The following is an 11,764-nucleotide window of genomic DNA, read 5'->3' on the forward strand; positions in this document are numbered from 1 at the left end:
CCCAAGTGACACAGCTCAGCAGGTTCTCCAAATAAAAAGCAGGAACCAAGTCCATAAGGAAAAAGGGGACCAAAAAAAATTAAATACAGTCCAGTCCTTTTTTGATTTGTAGAAAGAGCTTTGAGCCTGCAAGCTATTATACTGTAATATAAGACACAGGAGTGGAAAATGTCTTTTAAAATCCTTCCAAATACAGTGTTATGAGCATCACTTGGGATAACAGTCAGAGTGCACAAAGCCGTGGTAGGTGTTTTGGTTTTGTCATTTTAGCAGTACTGTGTAAGTAGTTTCCCATGAATAAGCCAAATTCTGATCACAGTTTGCTGTGTTTTTGCTCACAGTACACTGGGTTCTCTGCAACTGTTCAAGGACAGTCTCTACCCAGAGAACTTCACGATTATTGTATGCAGTGGGGAAATAAACCAGCTCCTGGGTCTCTAAGTGAAGCATCAGCAGTGAAGAGATTGGGGTCACACTGAGAGGACACATGTTTAGGGAAGGCTTTGGATGACCTCTCAAAGCTGATAATGACTGGGAGCAAGGTGCAATAGAAATAAGGATATGAAGATAAAGGTAGAGTGCAGGTGAAGTTGGTGAGAAAAACATCATAGGGGATGGACAGCAAAGTGAGAAGTAGTGAGGGGCTCGCTGAGGGAAGAAAACACTCGACAGGCAACAGAAATGCTATATCAGTGCTGTGTAATACTGCTGTGTCAGCCCCATCTGGTGAAGTGCTGTGAGGAGATACCCAAAAGGGGAGGGTGATAAGTGCTGTGCATATAAAAAGGGTATAGCAGTGTTTATGTGCTGAAGGCAGATAAGTATGGGGGTGAAATCCCATTTCAGACATGCTTTTGTAAAGGCAGAGTATTTCCTTTTTCTTTATTAGGGTTGCTGCAGGGTACCCAAAGATAGACTCTGCCTTGACATGGTTTTATTTGTGTATAAATCTTTGTTTCATGATGTCTGTAGGGGTAACAGAGACAGCATTGGGAAGACATCTGGCAGTCGACAGAGCAGTACAGAGAACGAATTAAAGTGGACAGACCACCAGAGGCCATGGAGCAGCACAGACTCGGACAGCTCAAATCGGAATTTGAAGCCAGCCATAACAAAGACAGCCAGTTTTGGTGGGATAACCGTCCTAACAAGAGGAGATAGCTCATCAAGTAACAGAAGTACCGGCAAACTGTCTAAAACAGGTAGCTAGTACTGTATTGGGTTCACAGTGCTTCTTGTTGTGTGCTGATAAATGGCTGTGCTGGTGCTTGTCTGAGTATGGTCTGTCACAGAGTGGTTTGGGTTGGAAGGCACCTTCAGAGAACATGTAGTCTGACCCTCATGGTTGGACTAGATGGTAAGATACATCAGCAGTTTTGTTTTCTTTACACAGGAGATGTGTATGTCCCTCTATGGATGCTAGTATCTGGGTACCTGCTCCTGAGCTTTTAGGGATCAAGAAAAAACACTGTGCCTGAGGTTTGAAAATCATAGGAGAGGTAGGCTTTCCCTGGAGTATAGCATGTGCACACCCTATTGAGCACCATCTGCACTTGTAGCCTGAAAAGGTGGTATTCCTTTCAGAGAAAGCACAGATTTTACCTTTTTATTAATCCTGATATTTTTGAGTTGTGAATAATTAAATGTCAGATATCTGAGGAGAAATACAAGAACATTTTGTTGTCATTGCTAAAATGCAGCCCATCTGTATTTTGGAGTACAGCCTCTGCCTTGTTGCTGGCAGTTGAGGCTGTGGTGGAAGCAAGCAGACATGGTGGATTCACAGAGGTCCTACAATCTCTCCATTTTTCGGTTTAGTTCCCATTAAATGAAAGCATCATTTAAAGAGACTATGAATCTGGTGGGAATTCTGCATTTATTTGCATTAACTTCACGACTACATTAACATATGAGTGAGCCACAGGGTCTGGATCTAAGTAATTTCAAGCTATGCTATTAAGCTGTTCTATTATACTTTAGGTTAAAAGTGCATAATAAGTAATGAGGCCATCAGATGATTCCATCAGATTGGTTCAGTTGATACCTATAGTACAGGACAAATGGTAATCAATACTTAGCACTTAGTGCTCTTTCAGCTTGAGAGTGTTTTATGGATGGTTCTTAATTTACACCCAGTTTATCAAATGTGGGTTGGTCAGATTTCATTCCTATCCTGCAAATTTTACTGTAGCTTTTGTATGCTGGGGAATGGAGTTTCCAGAATAAATAAATAAAACCTTTGACATAGTAATTACATTTTGGATCTCTGGATGTTGAGCGTAGTTTAAAATTTTAAACAATCGTAAAGCCAGAGTTGAAAAGACCTTTAAGGTCATCAAGTCCAACCATTAACATAACATGGTCAAGTGCACCCCTAAACCATGCTCTCATGTGTCTTAAATACCCCCAGGGATGGTGACTCAGCCGCTTCCCTGGATATAGTCTGTTACAATGCTTGACAATTTTTTCAGTGAAGAAATTTTTTCCTAATATTCAACTTAAACCTCTCCTTGTGAAACTTGAGGCCATTACCTCTCATCCTGTCACTTGTTACTGAGAGGAGAGGGGAGAGGAGAGGAGAGGAGAGGAGAGCCCCACCCTGACCTTCCTACAACCTCCTTTCAGGTAGTTGTAGGGAGCGAAAAGAACTCTGAGCCTGAGCCTAAACAGCCCCAGTTCTCATCAGACTTGTGCTCCAGACCCATCACCAGCTCTGTTGCCCTTCTCTGGACACGCCCCAGCACCTCAATGTCCTTCTTGCATTGAGGGATCCAGAACTGGACACAGGATTTGAGGTGTGGCCTCACCAGTGCAGAATGGAGGGGGATGATCACTGCCTGCCCTGGTCCTGCTGGTCACACTATTGCTGATACCGGCCACGATGCCACTGGCCGCCTTGGCCACCTGGTAACACTGCTGGCTCATATCCAGCTGGCTGTTGACCAACACCCTCAGGTCTTTTTCCACTGAGCATTCTTTCCCAGGCCTGTGGTACTACATTGTTGTGACCCAAGGGTAGGATCTGGCACTTCGTCTCATTGCTCCAGCCTGTCCAGATCCCTCTGTAAAGCCTTTTAACCCTCCAGCAGATCAACACACCCTCCCAGACTGGTATCATCTGCAAACTTCCTGAGGATGCATTTGATCCCCTTGTCCAGATCATGGATAAAGACATTAAACAGGACTTGGCCCTAGGGAACACCATTTGTGATCAGCTTCCAACTGTGTGTAACTCCATTCACCCTCACTCTGGACCTGGCCATCAGCCAGGGTAAACTGTACACCCATCCGGGCCATAAGCAGCCAGATCTTCAAGGAGAGTCCTGTGAAAAACAGTGTTGAAAAACAGCTTTCCTGAAGTCCAGGTAGACAACATCCGTAGCCTTTCCCTCATCCACTAAGTGGGTTACCTTGTCATAGGAGATTGTGTTGGTTAAGTAGGACCTGCCTTTCCTAAACTCATGTTGACAGGGCTCTATTGCCTGGTTGTCCTGTATGTGCCGCTAATGGTACTGAAGATGATATACTCCCTAAGTTTTCTCACACCAAGGTCAGACTGACAGGCCTCTAGCTCCCCAGAACCTCCTCCCGGCTTTTCTTGTATGTAGGCATCACATTTGCTGGCTTCCACTCAACTGGGACATCCCACTGGGACTGCTGATAGATGATGAAAAGTGACTCAGTGAGCACTTCCACTGTCTCCCTCAGAACCCTTGGGTGGATCCCATCTGACCTCATAGACTTGTGTGTGTCTAGGTGGTGTAGCATATCACTCACTCTGCCCTTGGATTATGGGGGTTTCATTCTGCTCCCTGTCTCTGTCTTCCAGCTCTGGGGACTGGGTACCCGGAGAACAGGTCTGGATATTACAGACTGAGGCAAAGAAGGCATTAAGTACATCAGCCTTTTGCTCCACCTTTGTCACTGTGTTTCTCCCTGCAACCAATAAAGGATGGAGATCCTATTTAGCCTTCCTTTTGTTGCTAATGTATAAAAACATTTTTGTTGTCTTTTACAGCAGTAGTCAGATTAAGTGTTAGCTGAGCTTTGGACTTTCTAATTTTCTCCCTGCATAACCTTTTTTTTTCCCTGAGCCAAGCTGGCTGTGTTCCATGCTGGCCTGTCTTTTAGCACATGGTTACAACCTGCTCCTGTGCCTTAAGATTTCCTTCTTGCAGAATGTCCAGCCATCCTGGACTCCTTTGTCCTTCAGGACTGCTTCCCAAGGACTCTATCAGCCAGTTGCCTAAACAGGCCAAAATCTCCCTCTGGAAGTCCAAGGTAGCCAATCTGCAGACCCGTCTCCTTACTTTTCTGAGAGTTGAAAACTGTCTTTTCATGATCACTGTGCCCAATAAAGCCTCCAACCATCACATCACTCACAAGTTCTCTGTTCACAAAAACCAGGCCCAGTAGGGCACCTTCCCAAGCTGGGTCCCTCCCCAGCTGTGACAGGAAGTTATCTTCCATGCACTTCAGTCTGTTTCCTCACTGCTGTGTCGTATTTCCAGCAATTATCTGGTAAGTTGAAGTCATGTACGAGAACAAGGGCCAGTGATTATGAAACTTCTCCCAGCTGCTTATAGAATATTTCATCTGCTTCTTCATCCTGCTTGGGTGGTCTATAACAAACTCCCACCATGACATCTGCTTTGTTGGCCTTTTCTCTGGTTTCTACCCATAAACACTCAACCCTTTCATCACCACTGTCAAGCTCTAAATAGTCAAAACACTCTCTAACATACAAGGCATATCCCACCACCCCTCCTTCCTTGTGTATCCCTTCAGAGGCATTTCCAGCCATCCACTGCAGCGCTCCACTTGCGTGAGTCATTCCACCCATGTTTCCACCAGGTGATGGTAACTGTGTTACAGCTATCCTGCTGTGCGGTTACTTCCAGCTCCTCCTGTTTGTTCTGCGTGCTATGTGCATGCAGGTGCAGATGCCCTTAAGCTGGGCTATTGATCCTGCCCCCTTTTTGTGGGAAGAAGCCATAATTCCTACTGATCATTCTCAGGCACTTCCATCATTTATGACACATCAGTAACCTTTTTGGCTTCACTGCCACATGGATCTCCATCCCCTGCCTCCACTGGGATTTCAGACCAAAGAATCTCACTAGCACACCATCCCTTAAATACTGGTGTGCTGTATTACATCCCTTTCCCTTTCCAAATCTAGTTTAAAGACCTGGTAACTCCTCTGCAAAGATACTTTTCCAAACCCTTTGAGACAGGTCTACCCTGTCTGTCACCAGCAGGCCTGGTGTTCTATAAACCAACCCATGATAAAACCCCAAAAATTCTGTCAATGACACCAGGCTCGGAGTCTGTTCTTAATCTGCTGGCTCTTCTTTCATCAGTTCCTGCAAGTGGAAGGACAGAGGAGAACACTCGTTTTCCTCTTGATCCCTTAACCAACCATCCCAAGGCTTTGAAGTCTCTTGATTGCCCATGGACTTTTTGTTGGGACTTCATTGCTGCCTACCTGAAAAATCAGTAATGGTTAATGATCCATAAAGCTGTATCATGGTAAAAAGTTTTCTTTTCACGTCTTTAACCCAGCCCAAGGAGGCAGCAGACGACCCCAAGAAATGAGTCAATCAGTGTATTGGGCCCTCTGTTCCCTTCAGAAGGGAATCTGCTGTGACCATGACCCATCCTTTTTCCTTTATGGAAGCAGTTTTGATGCAGGGTGTAGTCAGAATTAACCTCCAACCAAGTGAACCACCATCCTTGCTGTTGTTTGGTTCCACTTTCAGAGCCTCACATCTGTTATCTCAGGGCACCTGGGACAGTGAGATAATCACAGAGGAGACCTGCCTGCTGTGCTAGGCAGGAACTTGTCACCATTGCCCCCTGTCCCCTCATCACTCTGTTCAGCCAGGTGGAGAGATGACAGAATCCTCCCTATCATGTGTTCTGTATGCCTATGGGATCTGCCCTGGAGAAGGCAGGGGGCAATTTCAGTGGGTATGTAGTTTTGAAACTACACTCTCATGTATTTTTTATTTGAATATAGACTGAATAGGCTATACAGTGGGGCTTGAAGTATAGAATACAATGGTTTCAATTCCAGATTTCTTTGCCTCCAATGACTATTTCAATAGCATCAGGACTGAATTTGATGTACAAGAATTAGGGAGGAGTCACGGGCTCCTGCTATACTTTTTTTTGTATCATTCTACCTTCAGTAGAGTGCAGGTAAATGTATTTTTCTGCAGCATTGTGCTGCAGAGGTGCAAAGCATTTAAAATGGTGTCAGGGAAATCCAGTTTGGAGGAGACATCTAAATTGCAAGGGCAATATTTTTAAGAAGCCATTTTAGTGTTAAAATCAAGCATAGTAAAAAGGATGCACTTAGGAAATGTATTAAAGGAGAGACTTGTGGAGTATGCCAATACTTGTAAATGCATCTGCACTCTGTAGGCACCAAACCCCAAATTGCTTTCAAATGAAAGCTCTAATAATACATTTTTAAAACATCAGTGATATTAAAATTCCATGCTCTTTTTAAAGTGCTTTGACTTTTAGTAAGGAATGTGTTTAAACTGGAAAGCTAGCTGAGGCACAGAAATAGTAAAAGAGAAACAAGATAAAAAGAAGAGGTGGGGAAAAAGAGCAAGACTGGATGTCAAAACAAACGTACACCTTCAAAGCCGGGACACGAAGTCAGTTAGCCTGAGAAAAGTCATAAGAACTGATGTCCTAATCACTATTTCTAACCTTCTCTCCAAAATGCTATTGAATGGCATTAAAGCAGAAAAAAAAAACCAGTTCAAAAACAATAGGGAAATTTGTCTGGATAAAGTGTTTTCCCTTTACCAAAAAATAGCTAAGTGCATTCATAGAATAGTCAAAGTCCCCATGTGCTACTTGCATTTTCTAAGGTGCATTAGGTACTAAGCGATACTTGATAGTATGCAAAACGTGCACAACCTTCATTACTCTCTACTTGTGCCATAGGCAGCCCAGGTGTTCTGTAGCTCGCTAGACATTTAAAGGTTGATAGTGTTTTTATTTTGGGTGATTTTGATTATTTTTGTTTTCTTGTCTTCACTACAGTAGTTGAAGTGGAATTGCAGAGGTGTTGTTACCCATGTTAGGCATGCTGCCCTGGTAATGTGGCAGGGCCTGCTAGGCACCGATTCTGTCCCAGTTCTCCTACAGAAAGTACTAGACTTTTCTCTGAAGAATTTTATGGTTCACAGTAATGAATTTAAAATATTTTTCTCTTGCATATAATTTGTATGAAAGCAGCATGAAGTCATTAGCTGGTCAAAATGTTCCTCATTGGCTGAATGATGGAAAATATTTATGGTCTCTTTAAATATGAAGATTATTCCATATATATATGGCCGTCATCCAGAAGCATTGTTAAGCACTCTTCTTGAGCACAGGAGTATTAAAATTTTCAGGATTTTCACAGAAGGCTCACAGCTGCCTTCGACAGGGTATACGGTGATGCAATATTAATGTTGTAGCCTTTCTAGATCACTTCTCATATTGTCACCAAAGTTAAATGTTCTGCCCCTAACCTGTGGTAAATCAGTAATTAATGGTACATAGCAAACAAGCAGAAACTGAAGCACAAAAAGATGTTAGCTTGCCCTTAGGCAACAGGTCACAGAACGTGCTGTTCTCTGCAGTAGAGTCCAGTAGTGTCAATTAGTCTTAGACTTTATTGCATTCAGCTGCACAGGAATTGGAGCTTAGCAAAGGAATTCTGTTACATCATTTTTGCAAACTTCACAAAAGGGGCTGTTTGAAACCCATTACATGGTTATCTTATTGGTTCTGATGGTTATTTTCATGCACCTGTTGATCATTTAGAGTACCCTGTTCTACTGAAAAACACAGATTGTACACTGCAAATAAAATTTCCTTCACTGTTATTCTGTAGCTCAGTAGGTACAAAGAGAGATGTTCTAAGCTGTAATTCAATATCGAGTGGGGAGTTAATAATTTAACAAATTTCAATCAGATTGCATTCCTTCTACTTAGGACATCATACAAAGTGTTGGTTTGTTTAGCTTTCTGGTAATATAGTAGACTTTCCAGGGCTGACTAAGAGTGGTAAGTGAAATAGTTGTCCCTGTAGGGGTACAATGATGTACCTGTTCAGTCTGTAACACCCAAAAAGAGAAAATCTAGCACATCAACTACCATGTTATTGTCACTGACACATTGCAACAGGTTTTAGCATCATGAGGGAAGACGTGTTTCAAAGAAATGTTCTATGTGTGTCTACATATCTAGTTAAATACTTGTTGGAAGGCTTAAAAGTTGTAACTATTGCACCTTTAGCTTCTCTTAATGCATTTGCCATTCAGTGGAACGCACATCTGTTGGAGCGTATTTCTTTCCCCCTTAGTTGCAGAAAGCTGGCTGCATTGGGGTATTAGCTGTGTTGATACAGATCTGTAGGGATCATTAGCTTCCTTGGCAGGGCTCCAAGTAATCGGAGACACAGTCTAATCTCTCCTGTTAGGTGCTCATTGCTACTCCTGTTGGGAAAGGCATTTCAGTACATTACTGCAGGCGTTTTAATACATTAACCTTCCTTTGCTGGTTTGTTTGTTTGTTTTGTTGTTCAGGTTTTGTGGTTTTTCTTAATAAAGTGTCCTGTATATTATATTTTTTCTCTGAGTTTTGTAACTGGATTTTTCCTTCTTTTTCCTTTCATAATTTTCTTGAAACAGGCATTAGCCTGATGAATCTTGTAAGTACAGTGAAAACTGTCAGAATATTGATGTATGGGCAGCAGGTCACGAGCCAGCTTCTTCCAGTCCTAATTTTCACACCAACTGACTGTGCTGAAACATCAGTTTTATTTTTAGAAGTTCAGCTTCGAGAGAAATAATCATGTTCACATGAGCATGTACCATTTTCATTTAAAAAACTGCTAAATATATTGTTATGTAGAGAAAGACAAGTGACTTACAGAAGTAGCAAATAGATATTTCTAATCTAAGAACCTATATCCAAGACAAAAATGCTTCCAGTGCTCTATTGTTCCTGAAAAATTGATGGTCTAGAGTAAGCAGTGGTAGTGGCTAGATCTTGAGAGTGTAGTTGGTAAGAAAGGAAACATTGCCTTGGACTTGGAGGGTGAGATGAGCAGAGATGTTCAAAGACATCAGATACTGAATGCTGATCCAAGGAAAAGTAGAACAGGACACGTTGCATCACTCACTAGTGCTTAGAATATTGGAAAATAAATGGTACTTCCACACTCTCCCTCTGCAAACCCTCTAAGCTATTAAGCATTTGTGGTGGTTTTTCTGTCTCTTTTTCTTTACAACTCTTTGAACTTCTGTATCTCTCAGAATACTTAAAAAATATATTAATGGAAAGTGATGAGAATGCGAAGGTTATTATTATCTCAACTGTGAAGCAGCAAGAAAATTACAGAATAATCTAGAAGAACTATCCATCATTACATATTGAAAAAAAGAGGTTAGATTGTGTAATGGGGGCAAAAATCTCATTTAGTCCAAGTTCCTTTCAGAGGTCTTTAGCAAGACATCTCTTAATATGAATCTGAATAAAGTCAGATATTTTTTTCCCTTTTCTACAGTACTGAATTCATTATACGGTGATTTCTTATTCCAAATTTAGACAGCGTGAAAACAGCTAATCAGAGCTACAAAGACAAGATTAATTGGTGTTAATTTCCAAACATTAGTGTTGGAATTTACTTGGCTTAATAGGTCTAGACTTAAAATGATAGGAAGTAAGTTAGAATAATGGAATAAAATAAAATAGATCATTCTTATACAGTATAAATGGGGGCAAAATTGGTAAAGTAGTAATTTCTGGACTTTCTTTTTCAATTCAGAAAATTCTTGATACAGTTTTGTGACTTATTTGCGTTATTTCAAAATCACTAACTTGATCTACTGACATGGGAGAGCAGATCTCGATCTTTTAAGGCAGACATTTCAAAGCTATCAGCTTGACCAATGTGAGGTGATAGCTTCAAAGTATTTTCCACTGCTTCCATGTGATGAGTACACCTGGATTCATTGCAGTCCTCTGGCTTGTATCACACAGAAGCTGGTGTAGATCAATACATGATTCTGCCATAAAAACAACAGAAAGGGGGAAAGAAAAAAAAACACCGCACAGTTGAGTATCAGAGCTGCAATCTTCTTTTATGCCAATGTTATTTCATTGGGATACCACAAAAAGTGGAGTGAGTCTGAATTCGGGCTTGATACTACTCACACGCTTCGAAATAATGGGAGGTTTAAGAAATCTCATCATCACTACCATCTCCAGGTAGCTTTCTGACCCATTGAATTCAAAAGGTGGAGGAAAAGAGGAGAAAGTAAAGTGACAGCTCAAAAGAAGCAACATGAAGTGCATGTAGAAAGGCCAGAGAAATACAGCAGAGGACTTGAAACTGATCTGGAAGGAAAATTGAACTCCAGCAGTTGCATTTACAATTGCAAGGAAGATGCCAAATGCTACTTGCAGTTTGATGAGGATGACCTCCAAAAATAACTCTGCAATTTGTAGAAACACTGAAATCTGAAATGATCTAATAAATAGAATTATTTCTTCAGGAATAATATTTCTACATTTCTAACCTCAGTCTACAAGGAGGGGGAAAATACGGTGACTAATACAACTTTGAAGTGTATTTATAGAAATTAAAATTTTCCTTGGAAATCTCCTGCTTTCTTGATTAGATATTGAGAAGCAGATTTAGTGTCCTGCTGATGGCAAATAGTGCACAGCTTATAGAGAGGACTGTGTCTGTAGTAGCTGCTGCACAAATACAAAGTTTGAAGAAGATGGATAGAAAAAAGTCTTACGCAGTAAGACATTACCTGCAATAATCTGTGGAAAGATCCTCTGCGAAGTAACAGGATGCTGGTGTGATTTCTTCAGAAGAAACCTATTCTGCTCTAATTTCTTTAAATATGAGAAAATAAATGAATTTCTAGTGCATTTGACTGAAAATGAATTTGAGGCTCTAAGCAGTCTACTGCAGGGTCTACCTACAGTATCCCATATCTGAAAGGATATAATTTGCCTCAAAGTAGTTTTCTAAACAGAAGTCTGAATTCTGTCTTTGCTTTTAGTCTGTACCTGCAGGTGAACATTGTGGAGGTTAGGTGCACAGACAGCGCACTCAGGTAAAATGACATAAGTAGCAATTAAAACATACTTTGCTCTGGGGAGGAAGCATCCATACCATCTGCTTTAAGGAAGCTGATCACCTGAGCCTTATGCTCCCAGAGATTCTTGTCTTTTTTATGTGAAGCAAATTAAAATCCAATCAAGTAGTATCTCCGAAGTTTGGAAATTATATTTGGGGTTTAAAATAATGTGTCTTCCCATCCTTCCAGGAACTAATGTGGTTTAGCATAGTTGATTTATCTTGCATGATCCGTTTTATTAGGTTTGATGTTGAAAAACCAAAGTGGCAAAATTCTTAGGTAGCATCAGATAGCTTTAAGTTAATATGAATATTGCACAGCTACCTTGTGACTAGATTGATAACTCAGTTGCTGTTGCATTTTACTTACAGAGAATGTTGGTGATTTTTTGTGTTACATTTTTGTTTGTTTTCTGGGTTTTTTTTCATGTATAAACACTATGTTTCGTTTTTATATCTTATGAACTGGTACCTTGGCATTATAAATACATGCTGAGGATTTTGTGTTCCTCTTTGGTAAGTCTACTTACTGGCTGAGGAGGGAAGCAAATGTTGCATGAGGAAAGTGGGTTTTTGGGTTGTAAAAGTTACCAC

General features: G+C 41.1%; 1 protein-coding gene across 32 annotated transcripts in view; it reads left to right on the forward strand.

Moving 5' to 3' along the window:
- Nucleotides 1-11,764, forward strand: part of ARPP21 (cAMP regulated phosphoprotein 21) — a 142,677-nt gene that overhangs the window by 76,623 nt on the left and 54,290 nt on the right. For 20 of the 32 annotated variants that reach the window (XM_017734664.1, XM_017734666.1, XM_017734667.1 and 17 more), the window contains one exon: nt 973-1,205. In XM_017734664.1, the coding sequence (XP_017590153.1) occupies nt 973-1,205 (233 nt within the window). The remainder of the gene's footprint in view (nt 1-972; nt 1,206-11,764) is intronic. The other 12 variants (XM_017734670.1, XM_017734678.1, XM_017734693.1 and 9 more) reach the window with 1 other exon arrangement.

Source organism: Corvus brachyrhynchos, unplaced genomic scaffold (assembly GCF_000691975.1).
Source record: "Corvus brachyrhynchos isolate BGI_N302 unplaced genomic scaffold, ASM69197v1 scaffold94, whole genome shotgun sequence".
In the NCBI taxonomy this organism is placed as follows: Eukaryota; Metazoa; Chordata; class Aves; order Passeriformes; family Corvidae; genus Corvus; species Corvus brachyrhynchos.